The 25494-nt window shown below is 40.9% G+C and overlaps 2 protein-coding genes across 2 annotated transcripts; both read left to right on the forward strand.

Moving 5' to 3' along the window:
- The first annotated feature begins 1254 nt into the window (after nucleotides 1-1254).
- On the forward strand, nucleotides 1255-15698 carry LOC109416048 (CLIP domain-containing serine protease B4-like). Its single transcript, XM_062859779.1, has 4 exons — nucleotides 1255-1406; nucleotides 1479-1651; nucleotides 14643-14880; nucleotides 14942-15698. The coding sequence occupies exons 2-4, from the start codon at nucleotides 1615-1617 to the stop codon at nucleotides 15540-15542; spliced, it is 876 nt and encodes a 291-aa protein (XP_062715763.1). The 5' UTR covers nucleotides 1255-1406; nucleotides 1479-1614; the 3' UTR covers nucleotides 15543-15698.
- A 7348-nt stretch (nucleotides 15699-23046) lies between these two features.
- Nucleotides 23047-24357, forward strand: LOC134290313 (CLIP domain-containing serine protease B4-like). The gene is made up of 3 exons (XM_062857422.1): nucleotides 23047-23068; nucleotides 23330-23567; nucleotides 23629-24357. The coding sequence occupies exons 1-3, from the start codon at nucleotides 23047-23049 to the stop codon at nucleotides 24227-24229; spliced, it is 861 nt and encodes a 286-aa protein (XP_062713406.1). The 3' UTR covers nucleotides 24230-24357.
- The last annotated feature ends 1137 nt before the right edge of the window (nucleotides 24358-25494 follow it).

A 25494-nucleotide genomic window follows, 5' to 3' on the forward strand; every position in this document is an offset into this window, starting at 1 on the left:
AATGCCCATGTAGACGGGACAATAGAGCGTGGGCGACTCGCTAGCCGACAAAGACGAGAAAGCCGCAAATACCAATGACATCCTTCTCCTCTACGATGCTTCACGTCACCTTAGTGAGACTAAGATAAATGCTACGATGTCCGTAAAGAACACATTTGGACAGTTATTGACCAGTTGAAATACTTGCTTGATCAATTTGGAAATCTTTTTCAAGTATCGGCCACGCCATCAACACATCAATATGATCCGCCAAGGGTTCGACGCATTACCCGTATCAACATTGAAGCTCCATCAGTGCAGGAATATTCTGCAACATATGGGAAACCGCGACATTTCCGGCCGACTGGATGCAAGGCGTTTTAATACAGGTACCTCTGCAAAGTGACCCTTAACCGTATACAGGAGAAGAATAACGCAACTCTCCGACGGCAGTAAGCAAGATTCCGTGCCGGACGATCTTATGTGGACCATATTGTCACGCTCCGTATCATCCTGGAACAAATCAATGAATTTCAAGAATCTCTCTACCTGTTGTTCATTGATTGCGAAAAAGCTTTCGAGCGTCTCAATCATGAAAATATGTAGGAAGCCCTCAGGCGCAAGGGTGTTCCTGAGAAAATCGATGGCCTCATTGAAGCACAGTACAGGGCATTTTCGTGCAGAGTACTGCACAACGGTGTCTTGTCCGATTGCATCCGGGTCGTTGCTGGAGTTTGGTAAGGATGTCAACTCGAACGTGCTATCTGTGCTGCTGTACACCACTGCCAGTGAAACTTAGTGTGTATCAGTGGACGACACTCAACGGCTGCAGGTCTTCATCAAAAGATGCCTGCGGTATATAACAAGCTGCTTAGCTTATAAAGTTCCCTCTTATCTGGACTTTTGGTTACTTGGTCTGGTTCCATACTTTATGACCATTCTATCATCTTATATCGGAGCTGAGAGTTGTAGTAGAAAACAGAGAAATGCAATTGATATTCAGAAAGTTATAGGAATCCATTTCTTAGGTGACCCATCTTGCCCCCTCCCTCTTACCATACGAAGGTACGTCTGCCTTTGTTAGCAGTAACCCATTTCATTAGTAATTTAGGCATACAGGGGAATATTTCAAGCGGCTTACTAAACGGTATTATCCACCATTGAAGTATAATATGTTGTGCTAGTAGCTACTGATAGATGTTAGATGTTGGCGGGAATAACCCGAAAACCCACAGTAAACATTTCTTTGAATCCGACGTATATAAAACGATCAACCTACAATCCGTTCAATCAGTCGCCAGATTGCATCGTACAAGAACTGTATCGCGAAAATAATAACAACATTGAATTAATCATGGAGCGATCTTTTGATTGGCTTGTTATTCTGATTGCGTTAGGAAGTGTTCTATGGCAGGGATTTTGTTCAGGTATGTAAACATCTTAGTGATAAGGTAGAAACTAAAACCAGGTATTTGTTACGGTGCTTTTGAAACTTACAGGAGAAACAAGACATTGTACTGACCCAACGGGGAAACCAGGACAGTGTATACCAGCCCATAGGTGTTCTTATGTGGTAGAATTGGCACGCCAGGGCCCATTATCTTATGAGAATAAGTGGCTTCTGAAGCAAAGTGTATGCTCGGTGTCGAATACTGGCAAGGCAGTGGTGTCGGTGAGTATTCTGTGCGCACCTAATACGGGATCGAAGTCATCACATTCTTAAGGGATTTAACAAATTTCGCGGATATCTTCTTCTTCTTCTTCTTTTTTTTGGTGTAACGTCCTCATTGAGGTTTCTTATCGTAGTGCTCTATGAGTACATCCACAGTTATTAACCCTAAAAGGGATACCTGGGGTCCATTGGACCCCAGGCGCCTTTCAGAGCTCGTCTTTGATGGAACACACTCAGCGAGGTGACGAAACTAAGGCCATGAAGGTATCCCTTTTAGGGTTAACTGCGAGCTTCTTCTGCCAATGACCATTTTGCATGTGTATATCGTGTGGCAGGCACGAAGACACGCTGTGCCCAAGGAAGACAAGGAAACTTCCTTTACGATAAGTTCCTGCACCGACCGGTAATCGAACCCGTCACCCTCTGCATGGCCATGCTGAATACACACGCCTTCACAGTTGTGGCTATAGGGGTCCTTTAAGGATAACATAAGATTTAATTCAAATATTGCCAACAAAATTTTGTAAAACTAGTACTGAGTAGACCACCAACACATATGTCAATATTTTGTTCAATAAATATCAACATAATGTGAAATAACTTAAAAAAAATAAAACACACCTTGGGGTGAAGTTGTTGTACATGCAATTGAACATTGGGAAAAATTGCCTTCTCAGATTTCTATTGGTTTACTCGGAATTTATTGTTTTGACAATTTATTTGGTAAATTCTTTCACATTTTTTTCCTCTTGAACCCTTTAAAAGTCTTCTGAAACTTCCAGAAATGCTTCCGAAAACCTCTTGGAACCCCATGTAACCACCTAGAAATCGACTGAAATGTCCTACAATGACTCCGTAACCCCCATAGGTCCCCTGTAAAGCACCAAAAACCATCCTGAAGCTCCTTGTAATGCATCTGAAAGGAAGTTCTGAAACTATTGAATCTCTTAGCCTTCTCTGCAACTTTGAAGTCCATTTAGGTAAAAAAATAAAAATAAAATTGAGCTAGTCCAGACTCACTACCTTCGCTTGAGATTTCTTTGAGAATTTATTTTTTATGAATTTGTGAGCATTTTTTTGAGAATTTTTTCAGTAATATCTTTGGGAATTTTCCAGAAATTTTTTAATATTTTTCTGAAAATTTCTACGCCTATTTTTTGTTTTGGATCATAAAAAAATGTTTAGAAATACGTACTTTAGGCAACGTTTTAACGACTCCTTAACACATTTATCTTATTTACAAATGTCCCAAATAAAGGTTAACGTGCCTCTGGAACCGGCCCCCTAAAAGACGTTGATTTGGTGGCAAGTTCGGTAATTTCTGAGAATATTTCTTCAGGAATTCATTCAAAATATTCTTTTAAATTCTTTGAGAATTTTCTGGATTTTTCCTAAGAAATTGAGTATTTCTTCGAAGTTTCCTTCGGCTTTTTTTTTGGAAAATCATATGGTCGTTTTTGTAGACTTTTCTTTGGCAGTTTATTTGAAAATTTCTTCGACCTTTTTTTTGAAAAATACTTTGTGATTTATGTTTTTATATTCATTTGACAATTTTGTTTAATCATTCCAACCGACCATTATCCGGAGAGTTCGTTTGGTTATTTCTTTGGGAATTTTTGGGCATCTTTTGAATACTTTCGTTGGCAATGCTTATGTAATTTCTGAGGGAATTTCCTTAGAGTTTTTGAGTTAAACCCTTGGTTAATCCTGATCGAGATGTTAAAATCGGGCTTCACTGTTTTTAACCTTCAGTTCACTGACGTAGTGTACGGTCAACTTAAAAAATGAGCCCAACGCACAGGGAGGGTTAAAATTATATAATTTACAAAAAATCTAATATATTACGTTGCAGTTAAACAATTTTCAAACTATTTGCATGAATAGAAAGCATATTTTAACATGATTCAACCATGTCGGACTTCAATGGCAAATATTTGGCATGAGGGCAAACAGTCTAATGGCAGCTTAACAGGTACAACTGACTACCCTCTTAAGGCGAAACTGGAAGCATTTCCTCACTTTTTGGTTTTTGATTTTTTATTTAATAACGAAGCAATGTTTTCAAAATCTGTTTTCGTACACATGTAGAGTATGGATCACGGTATCTTCTGATTTTTTTTGTAGTGGAAAATGTTTTTCGTTTTTGCCAAAACCCATTTTTGAACAAAATTTTACAAAAAAATGGTTTCTGCAAAAATGGAAAACATTTTTCACCTCAAAAAAAAATCAGAAGATTCCTTGATCCATACTCTACATGTGTACGAAAACCGATTTTGAAAATATTGCTTCGCTATTTAAGAAAAAATCAAAAACCGAAAAAAATAAGAAAATGCTTCCAGTTTCGCCTTAACGGGAAACGTTTGCAAATAATTTGAAATACGAGGGATGGGAAAAATGGCGTTTGCAATAGCGTTGGGCAATTTTGAATCGATGTTCGCAACCTCGATGTTTTTGTTCCGAATTATCGATTTTTTGAATCGATGTTGAAGCCCCACGAAATCGATTGAATCGATTTTTCACATTCGATTTTTGTTCCGATTCAAAAATATTGTATTACTTTTTTTTAGAATGCACTGTAGAATTTAACTATAAAAAAAACGAAGTAAAATGTATGTACATAAAATCGAGGGTCTATATAATCTAGGGTCCACTAAATCGAGGCATACCTGTATTTATGTCTCAGGTTTCTTGGGCAATCCATACCAGGATTCTAAGTGAATCTTTCTCAGGATTCTGGAGGAATCCTTCAAATGGTCTGGAGAGTCCCTTTCAGGGTTCTAGCGTATCCTTTTCTGTATGCTAGGTCAGTTCATCTCTGGATTCCGAACATTTTTTTTAGAATCCCTCTCAGGATTCTAGATGAATTTCACATTATTAGGAGGATCCCTCTAAACGTTCTGGGACAATCTCTTTCAGGATTCTATTAGGATGTCTTTCAATACTGCAGGAGAATTTGTCTCAGGATTCTTGGAGAATGCCTCTCAGTATTCTAGAAGAATCCGCCAGGGAGTTCTGGGGATATCCGTCTAAGCATTCTAGGAGAATCTCGAGGAAAAACTTCTCTCAGGATTCTGAGAATTTCAAGAGAATCCATCTCGGGAACCCTCAGATTTTGAGATAATCCAACTCAGAAAACTGGATTCTAGGGAAATCCTTAATAGATTTCAGGGAGAATTCCTATTGGAAGAGTCTTTGTCTTTTCTGGGATAAGGTTTTTCAGCAGGATGCTGGTTTGATAATTTACAGCATTTTGAAGGAATCTCTCACAGAATTTTAAAGTAATCCTCAGAATTATAGAATAGTCCCTTTATAAATTCTGGAGGAATTATTCTCAGCAGTATTATAGGGGAATACCTATAAGAATTCTAGGGAATCTCTGGATTCTATGGGAATTTATTTCAGGCTTTTGGGGTATTTCCTACCAGGGTTCCCTACCAAGGGTGAAATCCCTATCAGGATTCTAAGAAATTTCAGGATGATCCATGGGATGATTTGGATTGATTCCTCTAAGGATTCTGGAAGACCCTCACTTGGGATCCCAATCAGAATTCTGAAAAAAAATCTTTCTCAGCATTCTCAGGAACTCCTCTCAGACTTCTTGGAGAATCATGCTCTCATTCTCAGAATTGTGGCGAAATTCCTCTCAGAATTCGGGGGAATATATTTCTAAGCATTATTTTTTTAAGATACTGATGGAATGTCACTAAGTATTCTGCGGGTACTCTACCCAAGATTCTCTTAAAATTCGGCTTTCTGGGGTAATCATCGTCAGGATTTTGGGGAATTTTGAGGAAATTGGTCTCATGATTCTGGAGAAATCCTTGGGACTCTGGGGCTATATTTCTACCAGAATTATCAGCATTCTACGAGAATCCCAGTAAAATTCTGTTTTCTGCATTCAGGAGCAGTTGCTCTCAGAAATTCCTTTCAGGATTCTGGGAGAATCCCTCTCATTAATTAGGGAAAATCCTTGACAAGATTATGGGAAGATTCTTCTGAGATTCCGGTGTTATAATTTAAAGTATTCTAGAGGAATCACTCTCAGAGTTCTGGGACAATCCCTTTCAGCAATTTAAGGGAGGCCTTTTAAAGATTCTGGAGGAATGTCTTTCAGGAATCTGCGGAATTTTTTTCTGTTTTATGTGAGAATACCTCTCAGAATTCCAAAGAATCCTTCTCAAGATGCTGGGGATGTCCATTCTAGAAGTTTTGGTAATCCCTTCCAGAGAGAAACCTTATCAGATTTGTTCGCGCACAACACGAACGGTGTGCAGCGTTTCAACCCTGGTGTGTACAGTTGCCGTTCTCTCTCCGCTGTTCATCCTCTTTGCATAGTTCCATTCCATTTCCCATTCATGTTCTAACAAAAACTAACTTCCTGAAGAAGGAACTGGCCACTCACCCCTGGCATTCCGAAGAGGAATTGGCCGCCCCAGCAGGAATCCACCAACCGAGAGGATTGCCCTTATCATAAAGTGTCCGTGAACGGACAAGATTTTCGGAAAAATCCTCCTTAGATTTCCAGATATATTTCTCTTATGAATCTGGAAGAACCCCTCTTATGATCCCTCTCAGGATTCTGGGGGAATCACTCGTAGAATTCTGGGGATTAGCTTTCATGCATTGTAAAGGATTCCACCCAGGATTTTAGGGGAATTCTGGGATAATACTTAACCTTCTTTGTGCATTAGCTTGCGCTCACCTCACTGGCGTAGTGCACTTTTAGGGGTCATAATGACCCCAATGCACGACGAAGATTAAACAGATTCTGGTGGAATTCTTCTCAGGACTCCGGGGGAGTTCTATATGCCAGAATTCTGTGAGAGTATATCTCAGGTTCCTTTGGAAATCTCAGTATTTATGAGGTAACCTTTCTGGAGTAATCCTTCTTAGGGTTCTAAGCTACTCTTTTCAGGATTCTGGGTCATTTCTGTTAAGTTTCTTGGGGAGTTCATCTGAGAATTCCGAAAATCTTTTTTTTTGTAAGAAACTCACTTAGTATTCTAAATGAATTTATCTCAAGAATGTGAAAGTACCGTTCTTGGAATTTCTCTCAGGATTCTGGAAGAATTCATCTTAAGATTCAGGTACATTTTGGGATAATCTCAAGGGAAAGCTTCTCTTAGGATTCTGAAACAATCTATCACAGGATTATGGGAGATTTTTTCTCGGGACTCTGAGACAATCCGCCTCATAGATATGGACCCAGTCAACCAGTGATCGTATAAGTTGTGCATAAGATGATAAAGTGGAGGCGATATGCATACATTTTACATGCGTCTCAATGGAGGCATGCGCGCATATGGCCTCCACTTTATCATTCTATGTAATATTTTATACTATTACTGGTTGTCTGGGAAGTAATCTCTTTCAGGGTTCTAGGAAAATCCTTAATAGAATTCAGAGAGAATTCCAACCAAGATACCGTTAAAGTCATGCTTTCTTTTCTGGGTAATGTCACTCAGCATTCTGTTGTAATAATTTTCAGCATTCTGAATAAATCTGATTAAATCATAGTTCTAGAGGAACTCCTTTCAGTATTCTCGAGGAGTCTCTTTTGAGATTTTGGGGGAATTTCTGTCAGCAGTCTGCGAAAAATTATCTCTGTACTATATTCTCAATCATTTCTTTGACAATATCTGTAGGGATTATTTTTATAATATTTCAGGAATGATAATTGAAATTTTGTTGGAAATTCATTCGGAAATTCTTCGGCAATTCTTTGGCAATTACATGGGAAGCTTCTTTCATTAATGATTAAGGAGTTGGGTTGCTAATTTTTATAAGATTATTTATAAGGTTATTTGTTTTATTTTATAGGGAATTATTTCAGCAATTATTTCTGGAATTAACTCTGATATTCTTCTAAATTTCTTCAAAAGTTTCTTCGAGAATTCCTTCAGCGATTCGTCAACCCTTGCGGGACGGAGCGCAAAAAAGTGAAATCTATATACGAATAGCTCAATTTTGGCTCTCCAGAAATCTTAGATTTTTCAACAATTCAAAAACTATTTTTTCTCATTTGAGAGAACTACTTTTTATCTATCCATTTCTAGCTTTGACCACCTAGATAAATCGGAAATAAACAATATGTGACAGATAACTTTTTTATGTTTTACGGTTTTCGCCATTTTGTTGTTTAACTTGTTGTGGTTAAAATTGTAAGACTCTAATTTTTCGGCCCCGGGACCGCTCTGTTCCTGAAGGGAACAGGCACAAGCTCCCGTCTGCTGGTCTGAGCCGCGGCAGGCGATTGGAGTGGGCAAACACGACCTCTTTTGGTCCCGGGTCTCAGGGCGTTTGGCGCGGGGAAGTCTTCGGAATGCGAGGTCCTATAGCTAGAAACATACGGTACAAAAATACTTTTATTCGGTTACTTACAGGCGGGGGTGGCTAAATTGTTCGGGCTGATATGGGGTGGCGTTGGTGGCAGCGTGGAGCGGCGTTGACCGCGGTGAAGCGCTGCGTGGAGTGACGGTGACCGCAGTGAAGGACGGCGTAGGCCGCCAAGTTGGATGACGTCCCCGCAGCAACAATCGACGACAATGGGCGGGGATCACAGTGAAGGCGGTCGCCGCGACGAGTGGCGGCTGAGGCCGCGACGGAAGGCCGCGGGCACCGCAACGAAGGCAAATGGCGATGGCCGATGGGGATCGGTGACAGTGAGCGCCAACGAGGGCGGTGTGGCCGCGACGAGGTTGGAAGTTGGCCGCCGCGTAGAGCAGCGCAAAGCAACGTTGATCGTGGTAACGGCGGCGGCGGCCGCAGAGGAAAACGGCGGTGGCCGCGACGATTGGTTGCGGCAGTCGTAGAGAACGGCGGCAGTGGCCGCGACAAAAATCGGCTTTGGGCCTGTCCATAAACTACGTAGACTCTTAGGGGGGGACGGGGGGGTCTGGCCAAAGTCTACGCTCCATACAAATTTCGAAAATTTTGTATGAACAAAAGTCTACGAGGGGGGAGGGGGGGTCTGAGATGGCCGAAAAAAAGTATACGTAGTTTATGGACAGCGCCTTTGTTGGCGCGAAGTGCAGAAAACCGCGTGGCGTTGGCCGCGACTAGGGTCGGCGCTGGCCACAGCGAGAAAGACGGCGGTGGCCGCAACGATTGGCGGCGGCAGTGCGGCGGCGGTGGCCAATGCGAACTTGGACTAAAGGCGGAGGTATCCACGGCTATCTTGGCTACAAAACGGCTTCTGGGGCTACGAGGTCTCGCCAGGGACTGTAACCCGGCAGGTTGGACAAACGAGGATCCTCCAAAGCTGCTTTCCTCGTGGTGACCCACAGCGTCCAGATGAATGGTGGTCACGCACAACGTTCCACAACGAAAAAAACTATGCTAACCAAATTGTTGCTCGACGGAATGGGCGATCGTTTCGCTTTCGGAGTTGCCAACTAACTGCTCGCTACTCTCCGCTCCGCTCGTATTCTCGGTCGCCCACTCGTGATCGGTCACCCATAGCAACCTGCGTTTTCCCGTTTCCTGGTGCTTCAGGTGACTCTCATAACTTTTCGCCCGCGAAGATCGCTCACCCACGAGCGGTGCGTTTTTATTGTATTGGCCACCCACAGCCAGATTCAAATAAACCGTTGAGGTTGACCTATCTTACAAAAATCATCTCTACAAGCTCGCACTCACAATAACACAAAATGTTACCTGTCGGTAACAAAATGTAAACAAAAGTTTGTTGGCAAACATACAAGTATAAATAATGGCTGAAATATTGAAACAGTTTATATCACATAAAACAAAGTCTAAGCAGATGAAAAATATGCAAAACTGTTACCGCTCAACAGCACAATTGTGATAGTTCGTCACTTGTCGTAATAGAAATTTCTTTGACTCCCATGAGCATTTGTAGAGAATCTTCGTGCCTGCCACACCATATAAACATGCAAAATGGTCATTGGCAGAGGAAGCTCTCAGTCAATAACTGTGAAAGTTTTCATTGAGTACTAAGCTGTGTAGCAGGTGTAGTCCCAGTGGGAACGTAACCCCAAGAAGAAGAACAGCTGCTGTTCTTCAGGAAAAACTATCAGAAGTAGCATTTATTTTTTTTCTTGGAATTCAAGCACGAATTCCTATGGAAATTTTTCCTAAAGTTTATTCGGAAATTTTTCAGGAAAGTCTTCCAACAATTGCTTAGGAAATTCATTTAAAAATTCTCTCTGAAATTTTTGAATATTTTTTTTATTTTTGGCGCAAATTGATTTGAAACTTCATCAAGAACTCCCTTGGCAATTACTTTGAAAATTTCTTTGTTTTTTTTTTCTAGAAATGCCTTTTGAAAATTTCTTAGAAATTGTTCTGTTCATTCGCCAGCGAAATTCATACGGCATTTCCTTTGAGAGTTCCTGTTGTTCCGAAATTTCTTCGTTAATTTTTTTCAGATATTCGGTTCACTCTTTATCAACCCATCCGACAATTCGTCGTAGAATTCTTATGGCAATTGCTTTGGGTATTTTTGCATTTTTTTCGATAATTTTGTTGGAAATCAATTTATTATTTTTTTTCGGGTTTTTTGTAGGATGTCTTTTCGAAATTGTTTCGACCATTTCATTGATAATTGCATGGAAAACTTGTTTGTGTTCCTAAGACTATTCTTTCTGTAATTTCTATGGTAAACCTTTCATAAAATCCTGACAACTAATCTTTTTGGAGATTATCTCAAGAAATTTCTTCTAAAAATTTTCCTGAAAATATCTTTGGCGATTTCTGTTCGAATTCGTTTGGAAAATCCTTTATGAATAATATCAGAAATTTTGTCAAAAATTTCTCGGGAATTTTGTGTGTATCACATTGGAAATTTCTTAGGTACTTGTCTTGGAAATCATGCAGGTAATGTTCAAGAAAGTCTCTCCCGACACCCTTTAAGATATGCTTTCTGATTCTGTGGACAGTATTCCAGCAATTTGTCCGCAAATTCATTTAGATTTTTATTGAAAACTTCTCTGGTACTTTCCATGGCAGGTCCAGGGGAAAACAATTCAAAAGAAATACTTTTGCGGGTCTCCAGTTAGCCTAGTGGTTAAGCCAAAACTGGAAGCATTTCCTCATTTTTTCAGTTTTTAATTTTTTAAGAAATAACGAAGCAATATTTTCAAAAACGGTTTTCGTACACATGTAGAGTATGGATCAGTGCAATCATTTCTAGAGGATTTCCTGGACAATTTCTGAATAAATTTCAGAAGGAATTCCCGGAGATATTCCTGAAGGAACTCCTAGAAAAATTCTCGGAGAAATCCAGCCCGGAGAAATTCTTGAAAGAATTCCTGAGCAAAATCTCGGATCATGGAAGTATTCCTGGTAAAATTCTCCGAGGAAATCCGGAGGAATTCCTGGAAAAACTCCCAGAAGAATTCCTGGGGAAATTATCGAAGGATTTCCTGAAGAAATCTCCGCAGGAGTTCCTGATGTGGGTCCTAGAGAATATCCTGAAAAAAAAATCCAGAACAATTCCCGGAGACATTTCCAGAGTTCCTAGAGAAATTCCCGGAGAAATTCCTGGAAAAATACCCGGAAGAGTTCCTGTAGAAATTCCCGGAAGAAAAAAACGGAGCAAAATTGTGGGGTGACAAAATTTGTCTGAAGGGAGTCAAAGACGGTGTAGCGAATAACCTAGCGAATAAATCGCGAATCAAAGACTCAACTATCAGACAGTTTTTAGCTTGCTGAAGAACTTTGTTGAAGACGGCATCATTCTATCTTATCAGGATTCTGAGATATAGAAGTTTGAAGATTTTTGACCATGGCGCCACCTAGCGGACGATTCTCAAACCAAACATGCCATTGCCAGATAGTTCTTAGCCTACTGAACAACTTTGCTGAAAACCGCAAGATTGTACCTCATAAGGGTATCGAGATAAACGTGTTTGAATTTTTCAGACACAATGCACCACCTAGCGGATAAATCCCAAACCAAAGACTTTACTATCAGTTAGTTCTGACCTTGCTGAAGAACTTTGCCAAAGACAGCATCATTCTATCTTAGGGGCTGTCCATTAATTACGTAAGGGATTTTTTACGATTTTTCGACACCCCCACCCTCCCCTTGTAAGATTTTTTGTATGAGAGCCCAAACATTTTTGTATGGCTCGTAAGATTTTTCAAACCTCCCCTCCCTCTATAAACCCTTACGTAATTAATGGACAGCCCCTTATCAGGTTTCTCAGATATGAGGGTCCGAACATTTTTGACACTGGCGCCGCCTAGCGGCCGAATCGCGAACCAAAGTCGCCGTTGCCAGTTAGTTCTTAACCTGCTGAACAAATTCGCCGAAGATACTATACTTCTACCTCATCGGGATCTTGAGATATACGTTGCGCAAAGTATGTGGCCAATTTTGGTACCCCAAGACAATCCGGAATAACTCCGGAACCATGTGGACCAGGAACCCATGTCCCCGGCATCATAAACTAGAAGAGTTTTTCGGAAAGATGTGAAAATTTTATCAAAATCCATCGAAAAACAAAAAAGTTATGACCATTTTTGTGCTTTCTCGAAGGTGGAAAATGTATGTTGGCTGGATAAAGGTTAATGGTGAAAATTCTGAGGGACCCTTTCGGTCTAACGACCCTTTCGGCCTAACGGCCTGTTCCATATCTTGCTCCATATCTGGAAATTTCTAAGGCAAATTAGGAGAAGGTTTGAAGCATCTTTTGACTAATTAATTGGAAACCCTTTCAAGAATTCTTTCGGCAAGTTTCTTGGAAATTTCTTAGTTTTTTTTAATATTTTTTAGAAGTTTTGAGGTTTTTTTTTTGAAAATTCATTCGTATTTGTACTGTTACTTTTTTTTACCTTTTTCGGAGATTTTCATGGGAATTACTTCGGTATTTTTTTTAGATATTATTTCGGCAATCCCTTTGTTAATTCATTCGACAATGTCTTCGAGCCTCCAAGATTTTGTAAGGAAATTCTTGGAGAACTTTATTTGATAATTTCGTGGATAATTTCTTGGATAATTCTTTCAGTTTTTACTTTGATTTCTTTTTTTTCAAAAATCTCTATGAGAATGACTCCAGTATTTCTTTCATTATTTCATACAGTATTGTTTCAAAAAATTCCTTGAAAAAATGGATATACTTTAAGCAGTTTTTTGGGGATTTATTCGGCAATTTGTTTGGTGGTTTGATCGGCAATTTTCGACAACTTTTTCAAAAATTCTTTTGGCATTTTTTTTTGAAAATACCTTTGGTAATTCCCTTTGAGATTTTTTTTAGGAATCTCTTCGGAAATTTATTTGAGAGTTCCTTGGGGAGCATCCATTAAGTATGTCACGATTAAATTGGGGTTTTTGACCCCCTCTCTCTTTTTTGACAACTCCGAGGGAAATTCATACGGCAACTTTTTTGGGATTTCCTATGGCAATTTCTTTGGAAATTATTCTTGGTTTTTTTTTATTTCCTCAGTTATTCACCTTTATTATTTCATCCTAGGACATTTTACCCAACACATATCTTTAGGGAATTCCTTCGACCATTTCATTGGTAATTTCTTGTAAAACTTGTTTGGGAATTATTTAGACACGTTCTTTTTTTCTTCTTCTTCCTCTTCTTTATGGCTCTACGTCCCTACTGGGACTTTGCCTGCCTCGGTTCAACTTAGTATTCCTTGAGCACTTCCACAGTTATTAATCGAAGGGCTTTCTTTGCCTACCATTGCATGAATTTGTATATTGTGAAGCAAGTACAATGATACACTATGCCCAGGGAGCCGAGAAGATTTCACCAACTTGAATCGGGAATCGAACCCACCGTCTCCGGATTGGCGATCTATAGCCTTAACCACTAGGCTAACTGGAGACCCAATAATTTCTTCAGTAAATCTTTAAAAATCCTTTCAGCTATGAAATTTCTTCTGAAAATTTCCCTAATCTCATCTATTTAGTTCAACATCAAATTCATAATAACACTGAATCAACAATTTGCTGCCATATTATTCGATTAGTAGCCGCAGCTCTCCAATCTCGGTCACGCCCAACTCTCGCTAGATCACGCTCCACCTGGTCCACCCATCGTGCTCTCTGCGCTCCAAGCCTTCTTGTACCAACCGGATGGTTAGCAAACACCAACTTTGCAGGGTTGTTGTTCGGCATTCTTGCAACATTCCCTGCATACCGTATCCGTCCAGCTTTCCAGCCACTTTCAGGATGTTGAGTTCACCGTAGAGTGCAGCGAGCTCGTGGTTCATCCTTCTCTGTTACACACCGTTCTCCTACACGCCGCCGGGTTTCAAGCGGGTGTACACTGTACAATTCTGCCACCGTTCCAAATATTTTAGCAATAATATCCATGTCATCCGCAAAACAGACAAATTGGCCGGATTTCATGAAGATCGTACCCAGACTGTTGAGCCTGGCTCGTCGCATAAAACCTTCCAGGGCGATGTTGAATATTAGGCAGGAAAGTCCATCATCTTGTCGTCGTGCCCGTCGAGATTCGAATGAACTGGATAGTTCACCCGAAACCCTTACGCAGTTTTGTACACCGTCCATTGTTGCTCTTATCAGTCTGGTAAGCTTCCCGGGAAAGATGTTCTCTAAACGTTCGCACCATAGATCGTGCCCAACACACCTCCTGCAGCGCTACGATTTCGAACCCGCGGCCCTTCGGTATATCGGCGAGTATGCGGGTGCTCCCAATGAAGTTGAGAGATCTGCAGTTCTACGTACCGAGCTTCCAATCGCACGTCCCTATTCGTCGCTATGGTCGTCACCATTGGTATCGGTTCGCATTCTTCTCTTGTTGATTTTCCGGTGCTAGTCTTTTTATGGCTGGCTCTCGCAGGGCCTGACACCAACCCATTAACCCAGGGAATTGGGCTTACCTTCCCGGATGCTACGGGTTCTGCATTGGCATTTCCTCCAACTACAGTGCTAAATAGCTAGGCTCAAACTCCAGTCTTCGCCGGGGTGGCATTTTTAATGGGAACCCAGGAGATAAAGTTTTACCTGAGCTTCCATTTCCCTATTAATTTCTTTGTATTTCAGGTCTGCTGTCCAATAGAGAAACTTCCGAAGCCACCACGTTGCGGCTTTGGGAAACTGATTTACTATTAGGTGGTCAACGAGCTTTCTTAAGTGAGTTTCCTTGGACCGCCATAGTTGAATATCGGCAAAATACAAGCAACGAGACAGGATACCACTGCGGAGGCACGTTGATTAATTCGAGATACGTACTAACCGCGGCACACTGTGTCCAGCCAAGATCCGGTCACGATTGGGAAGCGTAAGTTCTGGTTTTACCTCTCCTTCAGATTCTGCTCATTGCCCAAGTTCTTCTCCTGCAGAGTCGGTGTTCGTCTGGGTGAGCACGACCTCAATACAGCTCTGGATTGTGAGTTCGAACAGTGCGAGGAACCTCCCGTAACCGTGGGCATCGAAAAAATCATCGTTCACGACGGATACAGCCCACAAAGTAAGGCCCAGCACGATGACATTGCGTTGATTCGGCTTGACAGGGATGTCGAGTACAGCGTAAATGTTTCTCCTGTCTGTTTGCCCGTTGAAGAATCTGATCGAACTCGAAACATTACCGGTGCATGGGGCGTCAAATCCGTCGGTTGGGGAATCTCGGAATCCGGTACCGTAATGCACGAGAAATTCAAAACCCAGTTGAGCATCGTGGATAGGAAAAGCTGCATGGAAACGATTGGAACGGAACTTCGGGATACGCAGCTCTGTACGGAAGTCCGTAGGGATCGTGATGTGTGCGCGGCAGATTCCGGCGGACTGCTGATCCTCAGGAGTCGATCAATGGCCATGTGCAACATTCTGTACGGCATTTCTAGCTTCGGGAAAAGTAGCTTTTGCGGAACGAAGGGAGATCCGGCAGTGTTTACCGATGTTACTAAGTACATCGAGTGGATCGAGAGAAATATTGAGATTTAGGCTGTAGGGAACGGTATGGAAAGTACACCTAACCAGTCGAGGTTACTACAAGTTACTCACCAGCTCTTGAGATCAAAAACCATTTTTCAACTCAAAGTATGAGTGCCACATATAGAAGAGAGTTATATGAAATAAATAAAATAAATGTTCATGATAAAAAAAATAATATGTATTGTTGTTTTTTTTTTTTTCATTTCCATGCATGTATACTCTCTGAAATACTTCCTTTATTCCTCCAAAAATGTCATTAAAAACATGCGGAAGAAATCTCTAAGTAATTCCACGGAAAAATTTCTTCAGGAATTTTCGGAGGGCTTACTGGAGAAATTTGGAAAGTTTTAAAAATCTGTGTAGAAATTGTAGACACAGTATTGGTAGAATTATTTTTTTACAGAAATCCCACAATAAATTTCTGAGGTATTCCTGGAGAATTTCTGAAGAACTCCTAAAGCCCTGAGAGATACCTGGAAGAACTCCAGGAGATACCTTTGAAGGCATTCCTTGACGAATTTCTAATTACATTAAACCACTTTTTGTGCATGTTATTTTGTTATTTTTATGTGTTTTTAATTTATGCACCTTTTTATGCCCTGCATAAAAAGAGGGAAAGCTACTCAGAACCCATATTGTGCATGAGAAATTTTTATAATAACGGTTACTATTGCAACGGCGGCCAGAGGGTGTTTATGAGGGAGAACAAAGGGAAGTTGCAGAGACGTTTCAGTGAGTCCCAAGGGTTTACAGCGGGGTACCATGAGATCTCAAGGAGGAAGGGGGTGAGGTCGGGGTTCTGAGGGGGTTTTCGAAAGCATTACAGAGAGTTTTAAAGGATTATCGACGGGTTTTGGAGGCGTTACAGGTTTGTATCACGACAAAAGGACAAAAGGTCGAAGGACAAAAGGTCGAAGAACAAAAGGTCGAATGGATAAAAGGTCTAAAGAACAAAAGGTCGAATGAACGAAAGGTCGAATGGTACAAAAGGTCGAATAGGACAAAAGGTTAAATACTTACCTTACCTTACCGATCAGGCTAAGGCCGGGGTGGCCTCTGCTGTACATAGTAGCCGCCTCCATTCCACTCGGTCCATGGCTGTTTGTCTCCAGTTCCGCACTCTGCGTAGGGTCCGCAGATCGTCCTCCACTTGGTCGACCCACCTAGCTTGCTGCGCTCCACGTCTTCTTGTACCGGTCGGATAACTCTAGAGAACCATTTTAGTCGGGTTGCTATCCGAAATCCTGATGACGTGACCCGCCCACCGTAGCCTCCCGATTTTTGCGGTATGGACGATGGTTGGTTCTCCCAGCAGCTGATGCAGCTCGTGGTTCATTCGCCTTCTCCAAGTCCCGTCTTCCATCTGCACTCCGCCGTAGATGGTACGCAACACCTTCCATTCGAAAACTCCAAGGGCGCGTTGGTCCTCTGCACGTAGGGTCCATGTTTCGTGCCCATAGAGGATGACCGGTCTAAACAACGTTTTGTAGATGGTTAACTTCGTGTTACGACGAACGGAGTCCAAAGTAGGCATAATTTCCTGCCACAATGCGCCTCTGAATTTCTCTGCTGGTGTCGTTGTCGGCGGTCACCAGTGAGCCCAAGTACACGAATTCTTCAACCGCCTCGATTTCATCACCGTCGATATAAATTTGGGGTGGCGGGCACGGTGATTCCTCCATGGAGCCCTTTGCCATCATGTACTTTGTCTTCGACACATTAATGACTAATCCGATTCGCCTGACTTCACTCTTTAGTCGGATGTACGTTTCCACCATCGTCTCAAATTTACGAGCAATAATATCAATATTATCGGCGAAACCAAGCAGCTGAACGGACTTCGTGAAAATCGTTCCACTCGTGTTTATCCCCGCTCACCTTATTACACCCTCTAAAGCATGTTGTATGTTGAACAGCAAGCACGAAAGACCATCACCTCTGCGAGATTCGAAGGGACTTGAGAGTGCCCCTGATACTCGAACTACACACCAAAAACCGATTGAGGGTTTCAGCAAAATTTTGCTGAATTTTGCCGAGCTGAAGGCTTCAGCAAAAATTTTGCTGAAATTCAGCAAAATTTTGCTGATTTGTTCAGTTAACTCTGCTGTTCACCAGTAACATTTTGCTGAAATTCAGCAAACTTTGCTGAAAGTTCAGCAAAAAATTTTGCTGGACCCTTCAGCTCGGCAAAATTCAGCAAAATATTGCTGAAAGCGTTTAGTGTGTACGCACATCACTCGATCCATCGTCACCTTGATCAATCGTATCAGTTTATCCGGGAATCCGTATTCGTGCATAATCTGCCAAAGCTGTTCTCGATCGATTGTATCATACGCCGATTTGAAATCGATGAACAAGTGATGTGTGGGCACGTTGTATTCGCGGCATTTCTGCAACACCTGGCGGATGGCGAACATCTGGTCCGTTGTAGCGCGTTCACCCATAAATCCAGCCTGATATTGCCCCACGAACTCTCTTGCAATCGGTGATAGACGGCGGCATAAAATTTGAGAGAGTATCTTGTAGGCAGCGCTCAGTAGTGTGATCGCGCGGTAGTTTCCGCAATCCAACTTGTCGCCCTTTTTGTAGATGGGACACACGATACCTTCCATCCATTCCTCCGGTAATACTTCCTCCTCCCAAATCTTGGTAATGACCCAGTGTAGTGCTCTCACCAGTGCTTCTCCTCCGTATTTTAGAAGCTCGCTTGGTAGTTGATCTGTTCCAGCGGCTTTGTTGTTTTTCAACCGGCCAACCTGCTCCTCAATCTCTTGGAGGTCAGGAGCCGGAAGTCTTTTGTCCTGTGCACATACAAAGGTTAAATACACAAAAGACAAATTTGAAGACACGAAAAAGTGATCAAAATTTGACAGAAAAACGACAACTGAAATTCCGATAAAAATAATGGAACCAAAAAAAACCTTATTGAATGACAGGATGTCCATAAATGACAGAAAGTAATGTTATTCATAGAAGTTAAATGTGGACAACAATATTACTTGAAAGAGCAGTCTATGTGTGGAAGAAGGATGAATCATTGATTGAAATATTGTCATTTGAAATTCCAATCATTACAGCGATTTAACCATCCTAAGATGCTAGGATTTTTCGCGCCACGATGGCGTTGTGCACGTTCGAGAATTCCTTCGGCGATTCGTCAACCCTTGCGGGACGGAGCGCAAAAAGTGAAATCTATATACGAATAGCTCAATTTTGGCTCTCCAGAAATCTTAGATTTTTCAACAATTCAAAAACTATTTTTTCTCATTTGAGAGAACTACTTTTTATCTATCCATTTCTAGCTTTGACCACCTAGATAAATCGGAAATAAACAATATGTGACAGTTAACTTTTTTATGTTTTACGGTTTTCGTCCTTTTGTTGTTTAACTTGTTGTGGTTAAAATGTAAACAAAAGTTTGTTGGCAAACATACAAGTATAAGTATTGGCTGAAATATTGAAACAGTTTATATCACATAAAACAAAGTCTAAACAGATGAAAAGTATGCAAAACTGTTACCGCTCAACAGCACAATTGTGCTAGTTTGTCACTTGTCGTAATAGAAATTTCTTTGACTCCCATAACCATTTGTAGAGAATCTTCGTGCCTGCCACACCATCTAAACATGCAAAATGATCATTGACAGAGGGAGCTCTCAGTCTAACTGTGAAAGTTTTCATTGACTACTAAGCTGTGTAGCAGGTGTAGTCCCAGTGGGAACGTAACCCCAAGAAGAAGAACAGCTGCTGTTCTTCAGAAAAAAACTTTCAGAAGTAGCATATATTTTTTTTCTGGTAATTCAAGCACGAATTCCTACGGATTTTTTTTGAAAATTTTCTCTGCAATTTTTGAGTATTTTTTTACGCGTATTGATTTGAAACTCCATCAAGAATTCCCTTGGCAATTGCTTTAAAAATTTCTTTGTTATTTTTTTAGAAATGCCTTTTGCAAATTTCTTCAAAAATTTATTCGAAATTGTTCTGTTTATTCGCAAGCGAAATTCATACGGCAATTCCTTTGAGAATTCCTTTTGTTCCAAAATGTCTTTGTTAATTTTTTGAGATATTCGGTTAACCCATCCGACAATTCGTCGTAGAAATCTTATGACAATTTCTTTGGGTATTTTTTTGCATTTTTTTTCAATAATTTTGTTGGAAATAAATTTAATATTTTGTTCGGGATTTTTGTAGTATGCCTTTTGAAAATTGTTTCGATCATTTCATTGTTAATTGCATGGAAAACTTGTTTGTGTTCCTAAGACTATTCTTTCTGTAATTCCCATGGTAAACTTTTCATAAAATCCTTATAACTAATCTTTTTGGAGATTATCTCAAGAAATTTTTTCTAAAAATTTTTCTAAAAATATCTTTGGCGATTTTGATTCGAATTCGTTTGGAAAATCCTTTAAGAATAATATCAGAAATTTTGTTGAAAATTTCTCGGGTATTTTGTGTGTATCACATTGGAAATTTCTTATGTACTTGTCTTGGAAATCATGCAGGTAATGTTTAAGAAAGTCTCTCCCGACACTCTTTGAGATATGCTCTCTGTTTCTGTGGACAGTATTCCAGCAATTTGTCCGCAAATTCATTCAGATTTTTATTGAAAACTTCTCCGGTACTTTCCAGGGCAGGTCCGGGGGAAAACAGTTCAAAAGAAATACTTCTGTGGGTCACCAGTTACCCTAGTGGTTAAGGATGGATCGCCAATCCGGAGGCAGCGGGTTCGATTCCCGTTCCAGTCGGGAAAATTTTCTTGACTTCCTGGGCATAGTGTATCATTGTACTTGCCACACAATGTACATATTCATGCAATGGCAGACAAAGAAAGCCTTTCAATTAATAACTGTGGAAGTGCTCGAAGAACACTGAGTTGAAGAGAAGGCAGGCGAACGTCGCGCCATAAAAAAGAAAGAAGAAAAAGAACTTCTGCAAAATAAAAAAAAAATCTAGAACAACTCCAGAATGAGTACTCTCTAAAGAAACTCATAAAGCAATGACTCCGAAGCTAAGAATGATCCAAAAGTAGCTTTTGGAGCAGCTTTTCAGAAGAAACTCTCCAAAACTGTTCGAAAAGATAAATACTACAGAAAGAGCTTCTGAAGAATATTCCTAAAGGAGGTATTACAAGATTTCTCCTGGAAGAATAATCTCGAAGGAACTTCTGGGAGATTTTCAGGTGGCACAATCTGGAGAAGGCCCAGGTGGAACTCTATAAGGAATTTGAGATAAAATCTCCAGATGAAACCTTGAGATCTTCCAAGTAAAACTCCTGAAACCATCGCTAATGGAACCTCTGGAGAAATCCCAGATGTGACTCTTTGAGTACCCACAGGTAGAACTCATGAAGGATTCCCAGGTGAAAATTCTGAGGGACCCTTTCGGCCTAACGACCATTTTGGTCTAACGGCATTCGGCCTAACGGCCTGGTCCATATCTTGCTCCATATCTGGAAATTTCTTAGGAAAATTAGGAAAAGGTTTGAAGCATCTTTTGACCAATTAATTGGAAACCCTTTCAAGAATTCTTTCGGCAAATTTCTTGGAAATTTCTTAGTTTTTTATAATATTTTTAGAAGTTTTGAGGTTTTTTTTTTGAAAATCATTCGCATTTGTTCTGTTACTTTTTTTTACCTTTTTCGGAGATTTTCATGGGATTTACTTTCTTTAGATATTATTTCGGCAATCCCTTTGTTAATTCATTCGACAATGTCTTCGAGCCTCCAAGATTTTGTAAGGAAATTCTTGGAGAGCTTCATTTGATAATTTCGTGGATAATTTCTTGGATAATTCTTTTAGTTTTTACTTTGATTTCTTTTTTTTTTCAAAAATCTCTTTGAGAATGACTCCAGTATTTCTTTCATTATTTCATTCAGTATTGTTTTGAAAAATTCCTTGAAAAAAATGGATATACTTTAAGCAGTTTTTTGGGGATTTATTCGGCAATTTGTTTGGTGGTTAGATCGGCAATTTTCGACAACTTTTTCAAAAATTCTTTAAGCATTTTTTTTTAAATACCTTTGGTCCCTTTGAGATTTTTTTAGGAATTGCTTCGGAAATTTATTTGAGAGTTCCTTAGGGAGCATCCATTAAGTACGTTACGATTAAATTGGGGTTTTTGACCCCCAATCCTTTTTTTGACAATTCCGAGGGAAATTCATACCGCAACTTCTTTGGGAATTCCTATGGCAATTGTTTTTGGAAATTATTCTTGGTATTTTTCATTCCTTAAGATATTTGGTGAATCCTTTATTATTTCATCCTAGGATATTTTACCCAACACATATCAATAGGGAATTCCTTCGACCAATTCATTGGTAATTTCTAGTAAAACTTGTTTGGGAATTATTTAGACACGTTCTTTTTTTCTTCTTCTTCCTCTTCTTTATGGCTCTACGTCCTAACTGGGACTTGGCCTGCCTCGGTTCAACTTAGTATTCCTTGAGCACTTCCACAGTTATTAATCGAAGGGCTTTCTTTGCCTGCCATTGCATGAATTTGTATATTGTGAGGCAAGAACAATGATACACTCTGCTCAGGGAGTCAAGAAAATTTCACCGACTTGAATCGGGAATCGAACCCACCATCTCCGGATTGGCGATCCTTAGCCTTATAACCACTAGGCTAACTGGATATCCAATAATTTCTTCAGTAAATCTTTAAAAATCCTTTCAGCTATGAAATTTCTTCTGAAAATTTCCCTAATCTCATCTATTTAGTTCAACATCAAATTCATAATAACACTGAATCAACAATTTGCTGCCATAATATTCGATTAGTAGCTGCAGCTCTCCAATCTCGGTCACGCCCAACCTTCGCCAGATCACGCTCCACCTGGTCCGCCTATCGTGCTCTCTGCGCTCCACGCCTTCTTGTACCAAGCGGATAGTTAGCAAACACCACCTTTGCATTCTTACAACCCTTCATACCGTATCCGTCCAGCTTTAGCCACTTTCAGGATGTTGAGTTCACCGTAGAGTGCAGCGAGCTCGTGGTTCATCCTCCTCTGCTACACACCGTTCTCCTACATGCCGCCGGGTTTCAAGCGGATGTACACTGTACAGTTCTGCCACCGTTCCAAATATTCTAGCAATAATATCCATGTCATCCGCAAAACAGACAAATTGCACGGATGTCGTGATGATCGTACCCCGGCTGTTGAGCCCGGCTCGTCGTATAAAACCTTCCAGGGCGATGTTGAATAGTAGGCAGGAAAGTCCATCATCTTGTCGTCATGCCCGTCGAGATTCGAATGAACTGGATAGTTCACCCGAAACCCTTACGCAGTTTTGTACACCGTCCATTGTTGCTCTTATCAGTCTGGTAAGCTTCCCGGGAAAGATGTTCTCTAAACGTTCGCACCTTAGATCGTGTCCAACACACCTCCTGCAGCGTTACGATTTCGAACCCGCGGCCCTTCAGTATATCGGCGAGAATGCGGGTGCTCCCGATGAAGTTGAGTGATCTGCAGTTCCACGTACCGAGCTTCCAATCGCACGTCCCTATTCGTCGCTATGGTCGTCACCATTGGTATCGGTTCGCATTCTTCTCTTGTCAATTTTTCGGTGCTTGTCTTTTTATGGCTGGCTCGCAGGGCCTGACACCAACCAATTAACCCAGGGAACCGGGCTTACCTTCCCGGATGCTACGGGTTCTGCATTGGCATTTCCTCCAACTACAGTGCTAAATAGCTAGGCTCAAGCTTCAGCCTTCGCCGGGGTGGCATTTCTAATGGGAAGCCAGGAGATAATGTTTTACCTGAGCTTCCATTTCCCTAATAATTTCTTTGTATTTCAGGTCTGCTGTCCAATAGAGAAACTTCCGAAGCCACCACGTTGCGGCTTTGGGAAACTGATTTACTATTAGGTGGTCAACGAGCTTTCTTAAGTGAGTTTCCTTGGACCGCCATAGTTGAATATCGGCAAAATACAAGCAACGAGACAGGATACCACTGCGGAGGCACGTTGATTAATTCGAGATACGTACTAACCGCGGCACACTGTGTCCAGCCAAGATCCGGTCACGATTGGGAAGCGTAAGTTCTGGTTTTACCTCTCCTTCAGATTCTGCTCATTGCCCAAGTTCTTCTCCTGCAGAGTCGGTGTTCGTCTGGGTGAGCACGACCTCAATACAGCTCTGGATTGTGAGTTCGAACAGTGCGAGGAACCTCCCGTAACCGTGGGCATCGAAAAAATCATCGTTCACGACGGATACAGCCCACAAAGTAAGGCCCAGCACGATGACATTGCGTTGATTCGGCTCGACAGGGATGTCGAGTACAGCGTAAATGTTTCTCCTGTCTGTTTGCCCGTTGAAGAATCTGATCAAACTCGAAACATTACCGGAGCATGGGGCGTCAAATCCGTCGGTTGGGGAATCTCGGAATCCGGTACCGTAATGCACGAGAAATTCAAAACCCAGTTGAGCATCGTGGATAGGAAAAGCTGCATGGAAACGATTGGAACGGAACTTCGGGATACGCAGCTCTGTACGGAAGTCCGTAGGGATCGTGATGTGTGCGCGGCAGATTCCGGCGGACTGCTGATCCTCAGGAGTCGTTCAATGGCCATGTGCAACATTCTGTACGGCATTTCTAGCTTCGGGAAGGGTAGCCTTTGCGGAACGAAGGGAGATCCGGCAGTGTTTACCGATGTTACTAAGTACATCGAGTGGATCGAGAGAAATATTGAGATTTAGGCTGTAGGGAACGGTATGGAAAGTACACCTAACCAGTCGAGGTTACTACGAGTTACTCACCAGCTCTTGAGATCTAAAACCATTTTTCAACTCAAAGTATGAGTGCCACATATTGCGGATTTTTAGAAAAATTTCCACTCTGCGGCAGCCGCCGAATTCTAGCGCAGCTGAAGTCCTACCGCAGGCTTGAAAATCTTCCTATCATTGAAACTGAAGGCCAAATCAAAGCATGCTTGCAAGGTGAATTGAACTGAAAACCAACAACAAACAATGATCATCGGCGTCGTATCCAAGGCTATCCAAGGCATCGCTAGGGCTTGCTAGGGTAGATCGATGATACCTCAGTGAAAATCAGTAGTCTGACAGCTGCGGTAGCTTTTTGTTCTACCGTAAAACGGAAAGTTTTCTCTAAATTAGCAATATAGAAGAGAATTATATGAAACTAGCTGTCCCGGCAAACTTTGTCTTGCCGTCTTGTGGTGGTTCGACAACCGTTGAGCCCAAAATATCACCCCACTCTAGATTGGTTTCATTTCGATCGTGTTGATTTCCTTTCTAGCTCATGAAAAATCAATACTTCATCAATTTTCTTACTTTTTAGTTGATTTTCGTTACTTTTTTTTACATATAAACACAGTCACCATGAATACGAATCGAAACGTGCAAGGGTCATGCTGATCGGTTCAGGCGTTCGTGAGTTTTGTTGCCTCAAAGGAACGTCAAACTCATTTTTATATATATAGATAAATAAAATATATGTTCATGATAAAAAAAATAATATGTATTTTTGTTTTTTTTTTTTTCATTTCCATGCATGTATACTCTCTGAAATACTTCCTTTATTCCTCCAAAAATGTCATTAGAAACATGCGGAAGAAATCTCTAAGTAATTCCACGGAAAAATTTCTTCAGGAATTTTCGGAGGGCTTACTGGAGAAATTTGGAAAGTTTTAAAAATCTGTGTAGAAATTGTAGACACAGTACTGGTAGAATTATTTTTTTACAGAAATCCCACAATAAATTTCTGAGGTAATCCTGGAGAATTTCTGAAGAACTCCTAAAGCCCTGAGAGATACCTGGAAGAACTCCAGGAGATACCTTTGAAGGCATTCCTTGAAGAATTTCTAATTACATTAAACCACTTTTTGTGCATGTTATTTTGTTATTTTTATGTGTTTTTAATTTATGCACCTTTTTATGCCCTGCATAAAAAGAGGGAAAGCTACTCAGAACCCATATTGTGCATGAGAAATTTTTAAAATAAC

This window comes from Aedes albopictus, chromosome 3, assembly GCF_035046485.1.
Source record: "Aedes albopictus strain Foshan chromosome 3, AalbF5, whole genome shotgun sequence".
NCBI lineage: Eukaryota > Metazoa > Arthropoda > Insecta > Diptera > Culicidae > Aedes > Aedes albopictus.

Excerpts from the sequence above, each read along its gene's own strand:
- LOC134290313 (XM_062857422.1), top strand. The coding sequence starts at position 23,047 with ATGGTCGTCACCATTGGTATCG. Across the intron at positions 23,069-23,329 it reads GGTCGTCACCATTGGTATCG|GTCTGCTGTCCAATAGAGAA; the intron begins GTTCGCATTCTT and ends TTTGTATTTCAG. Across the intron at positions 23,568-23,628 it reads TCCGGTCACGATTGGGAAGC|AGTCGGTGTTCGTCTGGGTG; the intron begins GTAAGTTCTGGT and ends CTTCTCCTGCAG.
- LOC109416048 (XM_062859779.1), top strand. The coding sequence starts at position 1,615 with ATGCTCGGTGTCGAATACTGGCAAGGCAGTGGTGTCG. Across the intron at positions 1,652-14,642 it reads CTGGCAAGGCAGTGGTGTCG|GTCTGCTGTCCAATAGAGAA; the intron begins GTGAGTATTCTG and ends TTTGTATTTCAG. Across the intron at positions 14,881-14,941 it reads TCCGGTCACGATTGGGAAGC|AGTCGGTGTTCGTCTGGGTG; the intron begins GTAAGTTCTGGT and ends CTTCTCCTGCAG.